The sequence below is a fragment of the Lycium barbarum genome, chromosome 9, assembly GCF_019175385.1.
Source record: "Lycium barbarum isolate Lr01 chromosome 9, ASM1917538v2, whole genome shotgun sequence".
Taxonomy (NCBI): Eukaryota; Viridiplantae; Streptophyta; class Magnoliopsida; order Solanales; family Solanaceae; genus Lycium; species Lycium barbarum.
This window is the reverse complement of record NC_083345.1, coordinates 23,532,051-23,555,455: the sequence shown is the minus strand read 5'-3', so window position 1 is coordinate 23,555,455 and position 23,405 is coordinate 23,532,051. Positions and strand designations below refer to the sequence as shown.

The 23,405-nt window shown below is 31.8% G+C and overlaps 1 protein-coding gene across 1 annotated transcript; it reads right to left on the bottom strand.

Moving 5' to 3' along the window:
- Nucleotides 1–10,154: 10,154 nt before the first annotated feature.
- LOC132611779 (uncharacterized) lies at nt 10,155–10,929 on the bottom strand. Its single transcript, XM_060326153.1, has 2 exons — nt 10,900–10,929; nt 10,155–10,817 (listed from the first exon to the last, which is right to left on the bottom strand). Exons 1-2 carry the CDS (start codon nt 10,927–10,929, stop codon nt 10,155–10,157), a joined length of 693 nt encoding a protein of 230 aa, XP_060182136.1.
- Between the last annotated feature and the right edge of the window lie 12,476 nt (nt 10,930–23,405).

Here is a 23,405-nt window from a genome sequence, read left to right as displayed (position 1 = left end):
ACTACTTCACACTAAAAGAAAATTACTGGAAAGCTTAAAACTATTTTACAGGAAAGTTATATTACAAAGGATTTTATTGGGAAAAGGAGTTGGGGCATTTTTTGGAAGGGAAGAGGAATATGGAGTGGTTGGTGTGAGAGAATCTCTCGTTGAAGGCTTTTTTGGTGATTGTGTCTTGCTTGATTGATCGATGTTAATTTTCTGATGATCTCCTTCTCTGCAAAACACTGCTATATATAGGGGTCTGACGGACTTCAAATGCGGACTTCAAATTTGTGAAGAATCTTTTGAGTTCAGCCGGGTACTCTTAGGGCCCCATTGTCACGTGAAACTTTTCAAAAGATACTTTATAATTTTGTCCGTTTGCTGAGCTGTCCCATTTCTAGATAAAACTGCTACTTTATTAAAGCTACTTTAATAAAATCTGGTCTTCTTTTTTTCTGAAGTGTCACCATCATTACCCCAACGTGTCTTGAAAGATTACAAAGTCCAAAGTCAAAAAGTCTTCTACCTCTATTATTGTCTCATGTTATTTTTCTAAAAGATGACTAATGTCCTTGTCTCTCTCTTTTTGATGCCTTTGTCTTTAATTATTGTTTTCATGCCTTTTTGCAATGCTTTTATCTTTTTCTTCATCTTTTCTCTGAACCAATTTTACCAACCTTCACCTACCCTATTTATTTATTTATTTATTTTTTGTGCTGGCTAATGTCTTCATTTTTTCCATTAACTGGTCTAAGTGTCTAAATTGTGTAAAGCAATTGAATCAAAACTCATGCCTGAGTCTACATCATTTGGATCTTGAGAGTCTTGAAATGCACTGTCTTGAGAATTAATATCATCTCCTTCAAAATCTGAATTGTGAACCGGTGACATCCCTTGTCTTGGAGATAATTTCGGATTAGGATCTTTGACTATATATTTATCTTGTTCTTTTGTCTGGAAAAATCTTTCTAGTGTCTCTTTTACTATATTTTCTATTTTTTCATTTTTCTTCTTTTTTGCAAGTGTGCTTTTCTTTGTAGAAGTCGCTCCTTGCGTAAGTGTCTTTGGTAGTCTCCGTCTGGTTTGGAGAGATGAACAACCCTCGTCTTCACTTTTTGGCAAAGTGACAGCCATCAACGGATTTGATAAGTCTTTACCGGCTACCGTTTGAACCGGACTAGCTGTATCCTTACCCGATACAGTGGGTCTAGTTGCATTCATTGGGGAATGCACACCCGTCTCATCCATTTTTTTCTGAGATGGAGAACTCTGAGTTTGCATCAATTCGAACTTTACCGCTTGTAGTCGTTGTTCTAATGTCTTCACTTGATCCAGGAGTTTCATTTTTTCTTGAATCAAAGTCTCTTTGTGCTGGTTTAACCTTTTGACTACATCAGTCATGGTAGAACAATGATCACAAAAGATTATTTTGTCTGTGTCTTTTTGGACGTTGTACTGAGGGACTTTGTCTGGGTTTTGTCTGAGAGCTGGAGAAATATAATAATTTGGACCCAATGTTCCTCTAGCATAGTCTAATGCTTCAGTAAAATTATTAAATCCCTTAAAAAGAGGTTTTCTTATGTCTTTAATAGAGTCTACAACTTCTATCCAAGTCTGAAAAATACCATTAGTTTTGCCGTGAACTACAACATAAAATTTAAATATTTTGTCTAAATTTCGGTCTGTAAAATACTGACAAAGTGCATTTATAGTGGCTACAAAATGACTAGCGCCGTCTTTTTTATTACGCGAAATCCATAAATTATCCACTAAGCATCTTTGTTGTCTATCTATTACATATTCTGGTAATACTTTAAAAGTCCAATTCGATGGCTGGTAAGCTACTAAGTTATTGGCTCCGAATTGTATTCTTTCTTCCATAGCATTTCTTTCTAATAAAGATGTAGGTCTAAAATGAAGGTTACCTAATACTGTCTGTCTGTATGTGTCTTGGGATGAGGCTATGCCTTTCCCCTTGTCTGCTGTCTGAGAACTGGAAGGTCTCATGCTGTTCAAACAAAAATTTTAGTTAGCAGTAATATTTAATCTACTTAATTGATCTGCTAGATTATTATCTTTTCCTTTTATATGTTCAAACTTTAAATTATAAATTGAAATGGTATCTAAAAAATTTAGCCATCATCTTCTACTGCTATTTTTATCATTTATCTTTTGATAGAATTTAACTATAGCTTCACAGTCTGTTCTAACTAGTATTTCTGGTTTATTTAGAATATATAGTCTGAAACTATTTAATCCATATATTACGGCTAAAATTTCTGCATCTATACTACTCATATTTCCTTTTTCTTTATACTTACCACTTTGATAAGCACATATCTTTTCTTCATTTTTATTACTATATTTACTAGGTTTTGCTTTTAATACTGCTCCCCATCCTTCAAAACTACCGTCTGTCTCTATAATTAATATCATCTCCTTCAAAAATCTGTTGTTCAGTCAACCACGAAATGCGTTCGTCTAATAATTCTAACCTTGGTACTATTTTTTCTATTTTCTTTATTATTTCTAATATTAATGAAATTATAGTAGTATTCTGTTGTATTATTATTTGGTCCGATTTAGCGCTAGGTATATAATCTTTATAGTCTGCTGGTAAAGGTATAGATTTTTCTATTAATTTTGAGGCTTCTTCTTGAACTAATGTTGGTCTACTCATGAAAGAGTGATTTCTTTTAGTTCTGCTACTGTCTTTTTTAATTCTCTAATGTCACTAGTTAAAACTTCTACTTGTTGTGTTATTTTAGAGACTATGTGGGTTGTTTTTAGTTCTATTTCTTTTGGTTTTTCTATAATAACTTTAACTAACTTTTCTATTTCCGTTTTTGTAGGTAATTTTTCTAGATTAAATTTATTAACTAGAGTCTGAACTTTCTTTTCTAATTCTAATTCTTGTGTTTTTAAGTAATCTAGGTTTTGTTCTAATTTTTCAAAGGTTTTCTTTTGCTTAATCTGAGATGTAGCTACTACTTCTAATATTCTAGTGATATCTTTATTATTTTCTTGTATTTTTTCACTGAAATTTATGACTAAATCTACTAATGTTTTTAACTGTTTGTCTTCACTATGTAATATATGATCTCCGTTACTAAAGTTACACTTTATAATACTATGGTCTGTTAATGCTCTATACTTCTTTTCTGGGTATATTTTTAAGTCTAAGTATTCTAGATTTTTTAAGATATCTATTTTTCTAGGCTTATTTATTATCATAACGGGATTTTTATTTTACAAACTTGTTTATGATGTTCTGACTTTGTAAAAGTCTATTTTGTATTAGTGATGATGAAGTTTCTGAATTTATTATTTCTAAATATGCACTTAGGGCTTTTTCTACTTGTTGATTTTCTCGTTTTTCCTTTATATCTCTATATAAATATCAATGATTAATTTGTATTTGTCTAACAAAAGGTAGTGTTCTCATGCAATTAATATGGTCTAAATCGTTTTTGGTTTTTTAAAGTCTTTCTAGATTTTATATATCGTAGTAATTTATATTCTAATCTTGATATTATATCTATTAACTCTTGTAGTCTTAACTGGTTTTCTTTGGTACTTCTTAATTTAGTATATTCCGGATATAATTTTTCTAACTCTTGTTTTACAGCTAAATAATTATCTTTCATTACCTAAAAAAAAAAAATTAAGTGAAACTAGTAAAATATGGGTTTAAAATACAGATTTAGGTCCAAAAATCTTCTCGCTCTGATACCAAAAGATGATAGGGGGTTATATTTTTGTTTCAAAAGATATATAAGTATTTCAATAGATATATAAGTTTCAATAGATATATTGTTTTGATAGAAAAAAGATGTTAATTTTCTTTTGAAACCCAGACTTTAACCCAGATTGTGTCTTGCTTGATTGATCGATGTTAATTTTCTGATGATCTCCTTCTCTGCAAAACACTGCTATTTATAGGGGTCTGACGGACTTCAAATGCGGAGTCTTAACTGGTTTTCTTTGATACTGCTTAATTTAGTATATTCCGGATATAATTTTTCTAACTCTTGTTTTACAGCTAAATAATTATCTTTCATTACCTAAAAAAATATCAGCCATAGAAATAAAATTATTACCATTGCTCTTATGTCCAAAAAGACACAGACAAAATAATCTTTTGTGATCATTGTTCTACCATGACTGATGTAGTCAAAAGGTTAAACCAGCACAAAGAGACTTTGATTCAAGAAAAAATGAAACTCCTGGATCAAGTGAAGACATTAGAACAACGACTACAAGCGGTAAAGTTCGAATTGATGCAAACTCAGAGTTCTCCATCTTAGAAAATAATGGATGAGACGGGTGTGCATTCCCCAATGAATGCAACTAGACCCACTGTATCGGGTAAGGATACAGCTAGTCCGGTTCAAACGGTAGCCGGTAAAGACTTATCAAATCCGTTGATGGCTGTCACTTTGCCAAAAAGTGAAGACGAGGGTTGTTCATCTCTCCAAACCAGACGGAGACTACCAAAGACACTTACGCAAGGAGCGACTTCTACAAAGAAAAGCACACTTGCAAAAAAGAAGAAAAATGAAAAAATAGAAAATATAGTAAAAGAGACACTAGAAAGATTTTTCCAGACAAAAGAACAAGATAAATATATAGTCAAAGATCCTAATCTGAAATTATCTCCAAGACAAGGGATGTCACCGGTTCACAATTCAGATTTTGAAGGAGATGATATTAATTCTCAAGACAGTGCATTTCAAGACTCTCAAGATCCAAATGATGTAGACTCAGGCATGAGTTTTGATTCAATTGCTTTACACAATTTAGACACTTAGACCAGTTAATGGAAAAAATGAAGACATTAGCCAGCACAAAAAATAAATAAATAGGGTAGGTGAAGGTTGGTAAAATTGGTTCAGAGAAAAGATGAAGAAAAAGATAAAAGCATTGCAAAAAGGCATGAAAACAATAATTAAAGACAAAGGCATCAAAAAGAGAGAGACAAGGACATTAGTCATCTTTTAGAAAAATAACATGAGACAATAATAGAGGTAGAAGACTTTTTGACTTTGGACTTTGTAATCTTTCAAGACACGTTGGAGTAATGATGGTGACACTTCAGAAAAAAAGAAGACCAGATTTTATTAAAGTAGCAGTTTTATCTAGAAATGAGACAGCTCAGCAAACGGACAAAATTATAAAGTATCTTTTGAAAAGTTTCACGTGACAATGGGGCCCTAAGAGTACCCGGCTGAACTCAAAAGATTCTTCACAAATTTGAAGTCCGTCAGACCCCTATAAATAGCAGTGTTTTGCAGAGAAGGAGATCATCAGAAAATTAACATCGATCAATCAAGCAAGACACAATCACCAAAAAAGCCTTCAACGAGAGATTCTCTCACACCAACCACTCCATATTCCTCTTCCCTTCCAAAAAATGCCCCAACTCCTTTTCCCAATAAAATCCTTTGTAATATAACTTTCATGTAAAATAGTTTTAAGCTTTCCAGTAATTTTCTTTTTGTGTGAAGTAGTTTTTCGGGTTCCCCGAAAGGGAAACCCCTTAATTGATCTGCTAGATTATTATCTTTTCCTTTTATATGTTCAAACTTTAAATTATAAATTGAAATGGTATCTAAAAAATTTAGCCATCGTCTTCTACTGCTATTTTTATCATTTATCTTTTGATAGAATTTAACTATAGCTTCACAGTCTGTTCTAACTAGTATTTCTGGTTTATTTAGAATATATAGTCTGAAACTATTTAATCCATATATTACGGCTAAAATTTCTGCATCTATACTACTCATATTTCCTTTTTCTTTATACTTACCACTTTGATAAGCACATATCTTTTCTTCATTTTTATTACTATATTTACTAGGTTTTGCTTTTAATACTGCTCCCATCCTTCAAAACTACCGTCTGTCTCTATAATTAATATCATCTCCTTCAAAAATCTGTTGTTCAGTCAACCACGAAATGCGTTCGTCTAATAATTCTAACCTTGGTACTATTTTTTCTATTTTCTTTATTATTTCTAATATTAATGAAATTATAGTAGTATTCTGTTGTATTATTATTTGGTCCGATTTAGCGCTAGGTATATAATCTTTATAGTCTGCTGGTAAAGGTATAGATTTTTCTATTAATTTTGAGGCTTCTTCTTGAACTAATGTTGGTCTACTCATGAAAGAGTGATTTCTTTTAGTTCTGCTACTGTCTTTTTTAATTCTCTAATGTCACTAGTTAAAACTTCTACTTGTTGTGTTATTTTAGAGACTATGTGGGTTGTTTTTAGTTCTATTTCTTTTGGTTTTTCTATAATAACTTTAACTAACTTTTCTATTTCCGTTTTTGTAGGTAATTTTTCTAGATTAAATTTATTAACTAGAGTCTGAACTTTCTTTTCTAATTCTAATTCTTGTGTTTTTAAGTAATCTAGGTTTTGTTCTAATTTTTCAAAGGTTTTCTTTTGCTTAATCTGAGATGTAGCTACTACTTCTAATATTCTAGTGATATCTTTATTATTTTCTTGTATTTTTTCACTGAAATTTATGACTAAATCTACTAATGTATTTAACTGTTTGTCTTCACTATGTAATATATGATCTCCGTTACTAAAGTTACACTTTATAATACTATGGTCTGTTAATGCTCTATACTTCTTTTCTGGGTATATTTTTAAGTCTAAGTATTCTAGATTTTTTAAGATTTCTATTTTTCTAGGCTTATTTATTATCCTAACGGGATTTTTATTTTACAAACTTGTTTATGATGTTCTATACTAGTTGTAAGTCTTTCTATATCTTCTCTTATACCGTGTAATTCCCAAGTTATAGCAGAGATTGTTTCTTCGTTAATCTGACTTTGTAAAAGTCTATTTTGTATTAGTGATGATAAAGTTTCTGAATTTATTATTTCTAAATATGCACTTAGGGCTTTTTCTACTTGTTGATTTTCTCGTCTTTCCTTTATATCTCTATATAAATACCAATGATTAATTTGTATTTGTCTAACAAAAGGTAGTGTTCTCATGCAATTAATATGGTCTAAATCGTTTTTGGTCTATCAAAACAATATACCTATTTAAACTTATATATCTATTGAAATACTTATATATCTTTTGAAACAAAAATATAACCCCCTATCATCTTTTTAAAACTAAGAAGATTTTAGTTTAAACTACGCTTTTACAAAAGTTCATTTCATTTTCTTTTAACTGTTTTTGTATTTGTATATGAGTACATTTTTCTTATAATTATATCCCCTATAAAGGAGTAATGCAGAATCCCACTACTATATATATATATATATATATTATCACTAACTAAACACAACTACATATACATAGATATACTATAATCTTAAGTGTTGGGCCCGTGCACAGCACGGGCATAGGCCATCTAGTTTTTTTAGAAGTACAAAAGAGGTCGACATAACTACATATACATAGATATAATATAATCCTAAGTGTTGGGCCCGTGCACAGCACGGGCATAGGCCATCTAGTTTTTTTTAGAAGTACAAAAGAGGTCGACTTTAGATGCATGCATCATCACTTTTAGAATTTTCATGTGACCTTTAAATTCAAACAAATATTTTTTGCTTATGTTTCTTATATCAAAATATTGATGAACAATTTAGTTTTAAAAAGGTATAAAAGTTCATCACCGTTAGATGGGTATTTTAGTTTTTTAACAGTTTAATTTGGGACTTCCCGCTGTTTTTATTAATAAAGATAGATTTTCTTAAGATGTTTGTTTACTGAAATTTAAAAATTCTGCAATTTAAAAATTACACCTTCACTTCTCAATTCTCATTATGAAAAGCTTAAGGGGCCTTTGCTTGCGCCGGTTTGACTTTGAACTCTGAAATACTTTGAGAAATTGGTATGTCTATGTCAGTTGGGTAAAAGATTGACACAAAATAGATCACTTTCACCATGTTGACACATTTAACCCAGTATGTCGCAAAATTGGCAATTTTTTTTTGGTCAAATGTGTTATAAACAGCTTGTAGATATTGTCCGCTTTGGCGCACCTCACGGCTTTAAAACGCGTCTACAAGTAAAGGCTTCAGGCCTTGCTTATAAGCACGCACACAATCCCGTGTGCGAGCGATGTGGGAACTTCCAGTTCACAACACACCCTCCCATCGCGAGCATCGTGCTGATAACGTGTTATAAACAGCTTGTAGATATTGTCCGCTTTGGCGCATCTCACGGCTTTAAAACGCGTCTACAAGTAAAGGCTTCAGGCCTTGCTTATAAGCACACACACAATCCCGTGTGCGAGCGATGTGGGAACTTCCAGTTCACAACACGCCCTCCCATCGCGAGCATCGTGCTGATAACGTGTTATAAACAGCTTGTAGATATTGTCCGCTTTGGCGCACCTCACGGCTTTAAAACGCGTCTACAAGTAAAGGCTTCAGGCCTTGCTTATAAGCACGCACACAATCCCGTGTGCGAGCGATGTGGGAACTTCCAGTTCACAACACACCCTCCCATCGCGAGCATCGTGTTGATAACGTGTTATAAACAGCTTGTAGATATTGTCCGCTTTGGCGCACCTCACGGCTTTAAAACGCGTCTACAAGTAAAGACTTCAGGTCTTGCTTATAAGCACGCACACAATCCCGTGTGCGAGCGATGTGGGAACTTCCAGTTCACAACAAAATGATATTTTTTATTTAACCAAGTAAAGCAGTTTATACATAACTAGCTCTTTTTGGACTATAGATCCAGCTACGTACAACGTACCCAGTGAAATCCCACAATGTGGGGTCTGGGGATGGTAAAGTGTACGCAGACCTTACTCCTACAATGTAGGGAGACTGTTTCCGAAAGACCCTTGGCTCAAGAGAAAGCATGGCAAAAAAGGTCAGATAAGGATAAGCAATTCAAAGCAGTATGAAAATGAAATAATGCAAGATCAAAGACCATGATAAAAAATCTGGAAAAAGGAATAGATAAATAAAATACTCGAAGTACAAGAAATAACAAATAGTATAAAAAAATCAAGGACAAGAAACTATAGGGCAAAACTGAGAATACTAAGTAGAATGACAAAAATAATACTTATCCTACTTGGAAGGAAAATAATACTAGTCCTACCACTAGCCTTCTATCCTGATCCTCGATCTCCACACCCTCCTATCTAGGGTCATGTCCTCTGTAAGCTGAAGACTTGCCATGTCCTGCTTGATCACCTCTCCCCAATATTTCTTCGGCCTACGTCTACCTCTCCTCCAGCACTCTATCGACAACCTCTCACATCTCCTTACCGGGGCATCTGTGTCTCTCCGCACGACATGTCCGAACCATCTCAGCCTCACCTCCCGCATCTTGTCTGCCATAGAGGCTACTCATATCTTTTCCCGAATAACTTCATTTCTAACCCTATCTCTTCGAGTAAGCCCATACATCCATCTCAACATCCTCATCTCCGCCACTTTCATCTTTTGGACATGAGAGTTCTTGACTGGCCAATACTCCACTCCTTATAACAGCGCTGGTCTAACCATTACTCTGTAGAACTTCCCTTTCAGTTTTGGTGGTACCTTCTTGTCACACAAGACACCAGATGCGAGCCTCCATCTCAACCACCCTACCCCAATACGGTGCATAACATCCTCGTCAATCTCCCCATTATATTGGATCATGGCCCCAAGGTACTTGAAACTCCCTCTCTTTGGGACGACTTGTGAGTCCAACTTCACTTCCACGTCTGCCTCACTAGTCACCGCGCTGAACTTGCACTCCACATACTCTGTCTTCATCCTACTCAACTTGAACCCTTTAGACTCCAGGGTCTGCTCCAAACCTCTAATCTGGCGCTCACCCCACTCTGCGTCTCGTCGATCAAGACAATGTCATTTTCAAATAGCATGCACCATGGCACCTCTCCTTGAATATGGCTCGTCAATACATCCAACACTAAGGCAAATAAAAACGGGCTAATGGCTGAGCCCTGATGTAACCCCATCACGACTGGAAAGTGTCCAGAATCTCCTCCCACTATCCTTGCCCGAGTCTTAGCTCCATCATATATATCCTTGATCGCCCTAATGTATGCTACCGGTACCCCTCTAGCCTCCAAACATCTACAGAGGACTTCTCTTGGGACTTTGGCGTAAGCTTTCTCTGAGTCGATAAACACCATATGCAAGTCCCTCTTCCTCTCCCTATACTACTCCACCAATTTCCTCACAAGATGAATGGCCTCCGTAGTCGATCGATCCGGCATGAATCCAAATTGGTTCTCAGAGGTAGATACCCTCTTCCTCACCCTCACCTCCCCAACCCTCTCCCAGACTTTCACGGTGTGGCTCAGCAGCTTGATATCCTTATAGTTGTTGCAGTTTTGGATATCACCCTTGTTCTTATACAATGGAATCAGTGTACTCCACCTCCAATCTTCGTGCATCATTGCCGTCCTAAATATGACATTAAACAACCCAATCAACCACTCCAAACCCGCTCTACCTGCACTCTTCCAAAATTTCACTGGGAACTCGTCTGTCCCGGTCGCTTTACCCCTACTCATCTTACGCATAGCCCCTTGAACCTCCTCAACCTTAATACGCTTGCAATACTGAAAATCACGCCGGCTCTCGGAGTGTTCCAGATCACCCAGCACAATACTCCTGTCCTCTCCTTCATTTAAAAGTCTGTGGAAGTAAGTCTGCCACCTCTGTCTAGTATGATCCTCTACCACCAATACATTGCCCTCCTCATCTTTGATGCACTTCACTTGGTCCAGGTCGCGGGCTTTCCTCTCTCTCGCCTTGGCTAACCTATATAGCTTCTTGTCCCCACCTTTGTCTCCTAACTCTTCGTACAAATTCTTATACTAAGCTAACAATCAATATTACATTTTGAAAGCCTAAACAGGATATTGTTGTAAACTATGTAAAAGTCTACTCCATTTATACAATTGGCAACTTATAACGAAGTTCAATCATTTGTCACCTTCAGCCATCTTCAATTGTCGACACAGCGTTAACTTTTTCCCTAAAAGTATTAAATTTATGATTTGTGAAATTCAAAACTTAAAAACGTGAATATAATATTGAATACATTATTCGAGGTTGAAGAAGATTCATGAAGACCATCAGAGTCTGGTTCGAATTATTTCGATCTGTGTAATTGCGATTTATTTTGTGGGATGATATAAGATTTTGTCATAAACATATTAAGGAGCTTGAATAATTTTGAACTTGGAGATGATTTAATTTAATGTTCATAGTGAAAACTCAAGGTTGAAGACGATCCCATCCGTGTATATTCCCTTGTATATGATATGTATAACCATGAATATCCATGAAAATATGGGTTCGACAGAAGAATGTATATAAAGTGTATATTCATGAAAATATGTGTGTGATTTACAATGATATATACAATATACACACGTGATATACATTGGCGAGGTGATGTTTTCCAAGTTGATTCGGATATGTAATTTAACTCCAAATCACATTCAATCTTCGTCAAACTTGGATATAAGTTTGTCAAGGTGTTTCCGACGAATCCAACCACATCCATTCAAAAAAAAAAAAAAACTATTGAGAAGCTCCAGATCCAAACTTCTGGCCATTCACTGCCATTTGTTTAGGCTCCGGTTGTTAAGACTAAACTTTGACAAAAAATATGTTAATAACTGTTGACGTTGTAGATGCATGTCAATTATCCGAATACTCAGGTAATTAGAACAAATGATTTTCTAATAGTTAATGTTTTTTCCTGTTGTTTTTAGTGCCCTGGTGTGGTAGTACATGGTATACATATTACAATAGATGTCAAGATGATAGCTGCATTATGGTATGTCATCTGCAGTATAATTGAGTAATCTTCTAATTATTTTTATTCTACCTATGTATTTTGGTTTATTCTCTTCCTTTTCACCTAATTTCATTTGTCTTTTACTAATTACGTATTACATATTTGCTATATGAACCTCCAGAGTGGTTTTCGGTAGACATAACTTGCTTTTTGAGTGTGTCTAGAGCAGTTGAGCAAAAAACAAAATTTAAGAACTCAATTTCGATGTCAATGCTGGTAAATAACCTTTCCTGTAAATATATTAAGTTATTCTTATACCTTTGTTCTTTGTGCTGGGAACCACAACGATGTGTTTTTGTTTTTCATTTGTTTTAGCTCTGCCAGAAACTAATATGCAAAGTCAAGTGTAGTGTGGGGTAGTAGTAGGCGCTGTTAGGCCTCTTTCCAACTGCTAGATCATTCCAGTGTGTTGGGTACTATTATAAATTTGACAAAGCAAATTATAGAGAGGTTCCACATCACTATTTTTTTCCTTAGCTTTATAATATATATAGATTCGTTTATTCTAGTAAGAGATATAATAGAGAAGTAGGAAAAATTGTCAAAAAAAATGAGAAAAATGATAAATAGCATCCTTGGCCAAAGAAAGGTTCCACATCACTATTCTTTTCCTTAGCTTTATAATATATATAGATTCGTTTATTCTACTCAAATTGTCCATTCATATGTCATATGATACATACTTTAGTTATAACTTATGCCTAAAAGTCTAATTTTCACATCTCTATCTCTCTCTGGATATTGTGTTTTGTGTATGGTAAAGTATACGTAGTTGTTTATAGATTGGTTTATTTGTCTTCAATTATTTTATAGGTATTAGCCAATGAGAAGTTGTGAAGGCAATAAGAGTTATAATAGATGAAAAATGTAAAGGTTTAACTGGATTGCCACAAGTTTCCTCACACAATCGTTGAGATATAATCAAGATGAATCTTTTGTGCCTATTTCTGACCCCATGAGGTTGGTTTTGGGATGTATCCTCTTAATTACTTTTACTCCTTTTTTTTTTTTTTTTTTTTAATTTTATGAATATTTAATGTAGTAATTCATTTGGAATGTGAAAGTATGCTTTAATGTTTTAGTAAGTTTAATTACCTCCTTCCCTTTCTATCCTTTCTCTTGTAGCTATTTTCTCTCTTTTTATTTTTATTTTTAAATGCATTTATTGATTAGCGTCTTTTGTTTTCGTACTTTCATTATTATTTTATTTCCTTTTTGGTGATGTTGATATGACAACCGTTTAGATTGGTGAATAGAAGAAAACGAGAAAGTAAATTGTGAAATTAGCGAATTGGAGGAAGAAGCGGGAACCAAAAATATAATGTGAAAAACTAAGCAACTCAAATTAGAGAGGATGCATCTTATATGCACAACTTGTTCACAAAAGATGGGGTATACTAAATTGTTTTTTTTTTCAACATTTAACTTTATTTCCTTCTTTTAGTCTATTTTTTATTTTATTTAGAGAAATAAAAAATGTGAATCTTGTGAAAGCATAAGTGTCGAGAAATCATACTAAAAAAATACAATTAAGAAAAGGGCATCAGTGGAAGAAGAAAAAAGCGATCAATGTCAAGTAGGCCTGTGCACGAATCGGTTCGGTTCGGTTTTGGCTATCATCGAGTTGAAATTTCGAATTTCGACTTTCTAAAATTCTCAACCAAACTCGATCCATTCTAGGTTCAATTTGATTCGTTTTTTATTATTTCGGTTCGGTTACACAAATCGATTTGTTCGGTTTATTCGAAAGTTTAACAAGCAACTATTTCATTTCAGTTTTAGAGTAAACATAACAAAAAATAATGAGATCCTAAACTTGCAGCCTTATAACCAAGACATTAACCAAGAAAAACCGATAAACTTGCAAGCATAATAGCATATAAATAGCAAAACAAGAGTTTGACAACTTGTGCAAGCATACAAATCCGCCAACACCACATTACATATACCAAATTAGTCATATTAATCACTAGTGGCATATAAATTCGGTCTGTTCGGATCGGTTCGGTTGATAATTGAAGCAAACCGTATCCGAACCGTTAAACCGTAATATTTTACAATTGCATTTGTAAATCGAAATCGAATTGTATTATCCAAATTAAATTATCCGAATTGTTTCGAATCGGTTCGGAAATTCGAATTGAACCGATTTGTGCACAGGCCTAATGTCAAGTTTACATTCCACATTTTAATATTACCATCTTTTTTTTTTTTTTAATATTTTACTTTTTCAAGTTCATATATACTGTATTCCTATTTAAGTTGTTTCATATTTAACCTAAAACATTTTTCATGGATTCTCTTTTATGAAATTTATGAAATATGTGTATTTAATATAAATTGGTTCCCTTTTATAAAAGTAACTAATAGCATTAGAATTCAACTGTATTTTAGTTTTTTTATGACCGCGCGAAGAGCGGACGAGTACAGTAGTAAGTAATATTTTGGATACTTTACATACGCCTTCTTCTGCTTCTTGTTTGTCTTCCTAGACCTTATTTTGGTTCTGATTCGTTTGTCTTCTTAGTTCTTAGTTCTTAATTCTGGTTATACATGTTATATCTAATAAATCATTATATAATATAAAGCTAGGCATTAGAGAAGTGATGTGTCACCTCTCTTTGGCCAAGAAACACAATTATCTTTTTTTTTCCTTCCTTTTTTTGGCCTTTTCCTATTTTTCTCATTTAGAAAAAAACACAAAAATCAATCATTTAACTCTCTTAATTATCTATTAATTATGTTAAATACGTGCTTATTACATCTGTACAAAAATTCACACTCCAACACAATTAGCTACGTTCTAATTCAATATGTAGAACACCATGCTTGTGGAGAAGTAAATGGCAGAAATTTTAAATTGTAATAAACTCACCTTTTAAGAAATAAGAAGTTATGGAGATGAAAAGTTATGAGTTATGAAGATAAGCTACATAATATCGAGTCCGGAGTCAAAATGGGTTATTTTTGCAGCCATTACACAAAAATGGTATGTTTTTTTTTTAGACCAAAATGGGCAGTTCGTGATCCATGCAACGAAATAGGTGTTTTTTTTTTTTTTTTTTATTTCGTGAATAAAAAAGAAAGTGATTTGTAATTTTTTTTTTGCATTTCGTGACACTATTCACGAAATAGATGTCTTTTTGTTTTTTTTTTATTTCGTGAATAAAAAAGAAAGTGATTTGTATATTTTTTTTTTGCATTTCGTGAACCAATTCACGAAATACCCTTTTTTTTTTTTGGCAATTCTTGAAATAATGAAAGAAACTGTTTTTTTTTTTTTTTGCATTTCGTTACCCAATTCACGAAATAGCCTTTTTTTTTTGTAATTCGTGAAATTAATTAATTGTTTTTTTTTTTTGCATTTCGTTGCCCAATTCATGAAATAGCCTTTTTTTTTTTTTTTGCAATTCGTGAAATTAATTAACTGTTTTTTTTTTTTTTTGCATTTCGTTGCCCAATTCACGAAATAGCCTGTTTTTTTTTTTTTTTTTTTGCAATTCGTGAAATTAATTAACTGTTTTTTTTTTTTTTTGCAATTCTTGAAATAATGAAAGAAACTATTTTTTTTTTTGCAATTCATATAAAAACAAAATTGGAATATATATATATATATATATATATTTCGTTGATACATGAACGAAATAGGATAATTTTTTTTTTATATTTCGTTTATATAAAAACGAAATAGGACTTTTTTTTATTTCGTTCATATTCCCTTTTTCTGCTCCCCACTTTTACCCTATATTATTTTACCTTATCCTCTCCATTCTCCATTCTCCATTTTTCCTTCTCCATTCTCCATTCTCCATTCTCCCTTCTCCATTTTCCGTTCTTCCTCTACCTCCATTCTTTCTCTTCTTCCGTTCTTGATTCGTTTCTTCTTTTTTCTACTAATCCTATCACAAGGATTTCTCAACTTTTGCTCCATAATCTTCTTCAAATTGAGGTAATCTATTAATTTTATAAGTTTTTACATATATTTTTTGATTTAGTCATTATAAATTAGTTCACATTTATTTTTTTGATTTATTTAAATGTTATACTTAGTGTAGTAGACTATAATAAAGAAAACAAAAGTTACAAGTTTAATTAATCAATAGTTGGTAATTTCAGTCGTTGCTTCAATTAAAAAAAGCTTTTAAAAAATGTTAGTAGAGTTTATCGGTCAACGAACTACAATTAAAATACTTAAAAAATCGTTGAAGCTACTGATTAAAAAGGTATAAATTTATATTATAAAATGTTCTTTTAGTTAGTCATTTTCATAGAACAACAGTTAAAAAAAAAGATGAAGAAATTGTGAGGAAAGTAAGATTGTTAAATATAACATAAAGATATTTGTATCATTTGTTGGGTCATTTTCTATGTTCAAATTGTGACTAGTCGTTGGAGATTATTTTCTGTTGATAAGCATGAAGAATTTTTAATTTTCAAATTAAAAGTATAAGATCAAGAAACTGTGAGGAAGTTGGAGTTGTTTTTGAAGCTAATAGACAAAAATAGCATGTCCTTTTTTTTTAATACCAAAATGGGTATTTCGTTGGATAACTGACGAAATACTATTCCGATCCGTTAAAAAAATATATATATTTTCCTTGCATCCCCTCTCCAGTCATATGCTTTGTTTTAAATAGAAAAAAGTAGTTATATGTAAGATGAATACTATTATGGCAATTAATTATGAGCTTAACCAAAAGTTTAATTACAATTAATTAAAAAGTAGTTTAATTAACCAAAAGTTTAATTATGAGCTTAACCACATTGGATAATTATATAAATGAAATACAAAAAAAAAATATATATTCATCCTATTTCATTGGTATATGAATGAAATAATATATATATATATATATATATATATATATATATATATATATATATATATATATATATATATATATATATATATATATATATATATATGTATGTATGTATTCCTATATATATATATATGTATGTATGTATTCGTATTTCATTTTTAATACACGAAATGCAAAAAAATAAAAATAAAAATAAAAAAAAATAAAAAAAATAAAAAAGAAATATATATATATATATAATTTCGTATTTCGTTTTTTTATTCACGAAACACAAAAAAAAAACCTATTTCGTTCATTAATATACGAAATGCAAATATATATATATATATATATATATATATATATATATATATATATATATATATATATATTCCAATTTCCTTTTTATATGAACAAAATAAAAAAAAATTATCCTATTTCGTTTTTTAATACACGAAAATGCAAAAAAAAAAAAAAATATAATTTCCTATTTCTTTTTTTATTCAAGAAATACAAAAAAAAAAACAGTTAAGTTAATATTCACGAAAAAAAAGGCTATTTCGTGAATTGGGCAACGAAATGCAAAAAAAAAAAAAAGTATTTCGTGAATTGATTCACGAAATGCAAAAAAAAAATATACAAATCACTTTCTTTTTTATTCACGAAATAAAAAAAAAAAACAAAAAAACATCTATTTCGTGAATAGTGTCACGAAATGCAAAAAATAAAATAAAATTACAAATCACTTTCTTTTTTATTCACGAAATAAAAAAATAATAAAAAAAAACCACCTATTTCGTTGCATGGATCACGAACTGCCCATTTTGGTTTTAAAAAAAAAGCATACCATTTTTGTGTAATGGCTGCAAAAATAACCCATTTTGGCTCCGGACTCACATAATATCCATGCATACCACAAATAACGGTCACGACTTTATCAGTTTTCAATGTTTTGCAAGCATTATGGGTGCTTTAATTAACCTATAAATGGGTGGTTTAGTATTCCAAATATCTATGCTACAAATAAAGATCCCACGACTGTATCAGCAACATTCTATAACAATTTGTGCATTTAATGTGTGGTAATGAGCTGAGGATAGGAGGTAAAAACGTTACTCCTACTATGATTCTTCTCCCTTCCCTTTAACTTTTTTTTAATTATAAAAGGATAAAAAGACAAGAATTAACCTATTCCTCATACTGCCACGCTATTCATATATGCTTCATCCATTATAGCTCCAACGGTGAACTGGACATTCTCCAGCATGAAGTTCACCGTGACATTTTATTTTTATTTTTTTAACTTTGCATAGTAACAATTTTTTGTGAGGTTTATGTGTTAGTGAATATTTTATCTTGGTTGGACTTATTTTCATATGCTATCTTCTCAGCATATTTAAATGGATCAATTTCTTTTGCCAACATTTTAATTGAAAAGTTTATACTTTTGTGCCACATAATTTCTTATTCAGTATTTGCTAAATTTTGGTGGTTCGTGCTATTTCATTTGCACCGAGGAGACTGGTATACTCGATAATATCTGCCTCAATGTGGATGCATTACTTTTATTACATGCACTTTCTAAGTCATAAACTTTTCTCTATTCCCATTGATTTGTTTTATTTCATTTACAACGCATAACTTTTTTAGTAGATTTGTTCAGGAATATGGTTAGACCTGTTTATAAATTGATATTGTAATTTATACGTTTGTGTCACATAATTCCTCAATTTTGCTAATTTTTGGTAATTCGTGCTATGGCATCTGCATCAAGAAGTCTGGTACACTCGATGATATCTACCCTAACGTTGAATGCATTACTTTTAAGGTAGTAATGTGCATTTTCTAAATTCATAATTTTTTTTTCTGTTCCTATTAATTATTTTTATTTCTTTTACTCTGCGTAACTTTCTTATTAGGTTTGTTCAGGAATATGATTAGAGCTGCTTAAAAATTGATACAACATAATTTCGTAGACTATTTTAAAACTTAATAATACGAAATAGAGGCCAAATCTAACTTCTTAACAAGAAATGATGTTTTGCGTAGCATTTATTGTGAAACTGGAAAGAAGCTGCATAACAAGACATCTCTTTGGTTGATGTAAATAAATTTATTGTTTGAAGTTATAATTTTTAAATAAGAGAGTGGTCTTGTGGTGTAAAGACAATAATTTGAAGAAAATTATTGTTTTGGAGGAGTCTTAAAGATACAAGTATTGATTTGGAGAATCTTGATGCGTCTTCTGTTCCAAAGCTAATTCAACTTGAGAAACCAAAGAAAAAAATTTGTTTGCATTAGTGTTGTTGAATTGCTCTACTTATGCAATTATTTCATGATTTTATGTTTTAATTTACATCTTGTCTTTTTTGTTGTTAATTAAGGTTTAAAAGAAGCCCTTTTTTTTTTGGTTGAGAAAGATTGAAAGGGAAATGGGAAGGGGATTATCAAGGAATTAATTCTCCACCAACTCTAGGTAACTAAAAATTAGACGATTAACATCTTCCGCAAAAATTGAACTCTCACACTAAGTTATATATGCCTCTATTCAAGTATTTTATCTTCTTATGTTTTGTTTGTTGTATTGCTCTACTTGATATTGCTGTGGCAATCAATAAAAAGATTCCGCCTCCCTGGAAGGAGATCTTTCATAAAATATTAAATTTTATTATCAATCATTTTTTGAAAGATTTATCTTTATTGTTACAAGTTAAACCTAACAATATAATCATCAACCCAACATAATTTACAATATGTTCAATTATAAAGATCAACAACATATAGTAAAACGAAAGCTTAAAAAGAAAAAGGTACTGATATGGTAATTTTTTTCAGTAAACTGTTCTTACTTTTGGTATAAAGTTAACTATTTATTCAATATCGCTTTATGGTTAAGGAACCGTGAAAGTTAACCATTGTTATAAATTGTTATGAAGGCAGAAGATACAGAGCAACAGTTTTGATTAGTAGTTTTAATGCAAGTTGAGAAGGGATCAATACTGTTGACATCACAAAATCATGTAGCTGTGGTCTTTGCAATTTTATTTCACTTGGAATGTGAATGGACATATAATTTATTGGTCACTATTTCTCAAACGGAAGATACACACGGATTAAAATTATAAACTTTTAAAAAAATTATCTTTTGAAAGATAAACTAAACGACAATTTACTTTAGGTTCCGAAAAATATACTTTGTGATTATCTTACCATTCAGATAACTAAAAAAAAGTACATAATAAATTTAAGGAGGCCTTATGACCGCGCGAAGCGCGGATTAATCCACTAGTGAAACTTGAATTTAGTCTTTTCACCAATTCACTGGTAAATATTCATTTTGATCACCATTTCTATTCAAGATCACTTTCATTTTGAAAAGTTGTAGTCATTTCACATTCTCTCAGAAAAGATTAATTATATTTTGACTATCTTTTTCAAAATTTTAGAAAAATCAAAAAAATTAAAAAGTTGCAGTGAAAAAAGCCCCATTCTAGGTTCAAAAAGCTAGAATGGGGCTCGACCATTTAAATAATATTATCTCCACAAAATCATTTTACAAGCTACTCCTATCATGGTTTGCTGGGAAATATGGAAGGCTTGGATTGCATGTAGATATGGAGATAGCAGCAGGTTTCAGTTGTACAGAATGGTTACCAAATGCATTTGGAATATGGAAGCTGTTATACAAGATGCCTATCCAAATATTGCCATAGATGATAGTTGGATCAATATCTGCAATCATGTAGAAAATCTTAGTCCTGTTATCAGAATCTCTATGATCAGCTGGAACAAACCTGCCCTTAATGTGGTGAAATTGAACACTGATGGCTGCTACTACAAGTCTTCTAGAAGAGCAGGTATAGGGGGAGTGGTAAGAAATGAAAATGGTGAGCGATTTTTTTGGTTCAGCATTTTGCCTGCCCCTTTGAAAAGCTTGTGTAAGTTAAAGCAAATTATAGAAGTTATAACGAGAACTAAAGAAGTCAACAATTGACTTTTAATTTGTTTTGTTATTGAGTAAAGATATAGAAACAATCAACATAAAGATGTGAAAAATATCAACCTTATTAAACAGATCAATTGGCGGATTATGATGAGTTCTCTTTACAGTATGAAAATTGAACTCATGTAGCAGAGGCAAAACAATTCATGTGTCCTTATTGGAATTTCAAAGATAACAATAACAACATAAGAGTCTATACATGTCCGGATTACCATTGGCATTATGATTTCTCTCTTGGTGTTTCGGAACACTCAAATAGTTGTTCAGTTCCCAGAACTCCTTATATAAAATCTTCCCCAAGTTTTCTTGACGTACCTTTTTATTAAGTGGGAGAGCTTTGAAGTTGTAGGTAGACACAGATTCGTCTTGCTTTGGAGCGTCTCTACATGATTGATTCTGATAGACAAAAAGTTCCCGTTTCTTAGTCACCCACGACATTATAGTAATTAAAAGCATTGACAATCAATCTTTTACCTGAAAAGGAAAACAAATTAAAAGAACAACAAAGAGTGTTATGCTAACAACACAGGCATCTACTCGACATACATACACACAAGGATATCAAGACACCTTCTGAAATTCTCTATTTCCACATTCCACGGTTGAATTACTACTGATTTTCTACAACGCCTGCAACAAAAAACTTTATAAATCAGTAATAGTTATAATAACTGAGAAAGATGAAGCAAAAAGATACTTTTATTAATTGATGAAGAACCGAAATATATACACAATACAAACTAACAAAGTCTCCTCCTACGGTGGAACTACACCAGAAATCAAGGAAAAGATTATGATGGACTCCTAAAATAGTGAAAACTAAAATAACAGCCTATGCAGTAAATAATATAGTAACAATAAAGAATAAGCAGTAACAACATAAAGAATAAGTTGTAAAAATGTTCTAATAATAGTAACGTCAACAATTTGAATGTGGTATATAGACCGAATTTCTTTATGAACACTCCTAATTTTATCAACTCCAATAAAGTAATCAAGTTCACATTCAGATAGGACTAAAGAAAATGGTAGTACATTTGTTAGACCTCACCAACATTGCAATTATGTGTAACATTTTAGGCTGCCTAAACAATATTGGACAGCAAATAGAGAAATCTTCAAGTATAGGAAGCTTTGCATCAGATTTTACGGAATCATTATGGAGTAGACTACATGCTTTTTTAAAAGCGCCAAGCGTTTGATAATGCAAACTTTAGATCAGTTGCTATACATGGCAACAAATGAAACGAATTTATAAAGGGTCATAAGAACACATTTTGAATTTTCTTCAGCAGACATTGATCGAAAAATATAATTACTATACGGAAATTTTTAAATCAACAAAAAAGAGGAAAAATGAAGGGAAACATTTAAGAACTTACCTGCAGTGGGGCAACTTTACATTAAAAAGAAGAATGAAAATCACATAGATATGTAGGGGAACATGGTTTCTCTTGCTGACAGAAGGAATGTTGCTCAAGTCAAGTTCTTGAAAACTCCTTCATTGTGCATGATAGCAAATAAAGGACCATGAATGTATACTTGAAATCTGGAAGTATAAAAGAAAGAGCAATGGAGTATTCATGACAAATGAAATCGATAACATGTGGGTAAAGAGCATTTTAACCCTTTGTTGAATCTGTCCGACTTAAATAAACCATTTTGGTGGACAGTGCACATGACGTGATCAATGCATAAATTTCGATCAGTCAGATAATAAATTTTGATAGCAGATACATGTATATATTCTTGATGAAAGGAAGTTCAATAGACAATTTATGAGAACAACTAACCTGAATCGTCATCACGCTATCTATATTAGATAATTAGGCCTAGCTATTCAATCTATTTTCTGGTGAAGAAATACTGACCAAGGAGAGCAAGGCGTGAAGTGCTATTTTTACTGTTTTTTGAGTTTATTTCGCTCCTTTATTTTCTGGGCTTAGAAAACTGATGTTCAACATGCTTGGAAAGGAACTTTTCGTTTGGATTTATTCTGCTAGGAGGGTTAAACGCAGCGACCCTTTTTTGTGTTAAATGCAGCGAGCGTTTTTTTCCCCGCAAGGAAAAGAAGCGACTGTTGAAATTCTCGTTAAAAGCTTTTTTTTTTTAAACTGTAATTTTAAAGAGCAGAAAATGGCAAAAAATTGTAAAAAAAGATAAATGGGAATGCTGGGTTTTTAGAGCGCCACGTCAGCGGGCTCATGTCCCTATATATAACTAAATATTGTATCTCAAATATGTTATTATTCGTTGTATCTCGCCTAATCTTTTTCTGCAAATGATTTGTTGGTTTATATTATTTTTCATCATTTTGGCTGTTTTATCATGATAAAAACTTTTATTGTCGACATTGATAATTTTTTTAAATGCAACATATATGCATCCATGTGAAACATAATGCGGAGAATAGAGTCCAACTTTTGGTATAATTTGACACTGTGATTTATTTATTATCATTGCAAATCACAAATATTTTGAAATCAGTAAATAACTCTTCCAAATTATGATTAGTAAAAAAAAAAATCAATTTCAATTTCTATTAATAAAAATTTCAATTTCAATTTCAACTATTAGTTGTAAAGTAACTATAACAATTTTGTATACATATGTGTATTCAATAGACTAATTTAAAGGTACCGAAATGAATTTTTCTTTCAATGGACTATATTCCTAGTTGTGTTTTTTTCGTTTATAACATCCTTTCTTCAAAATTTAAATATATTAGTTCAGTTTTTTTTTCAAATAAGGAATTTTTTTTAAGGTAAAGTCTTAATTAATTTCAAACTCC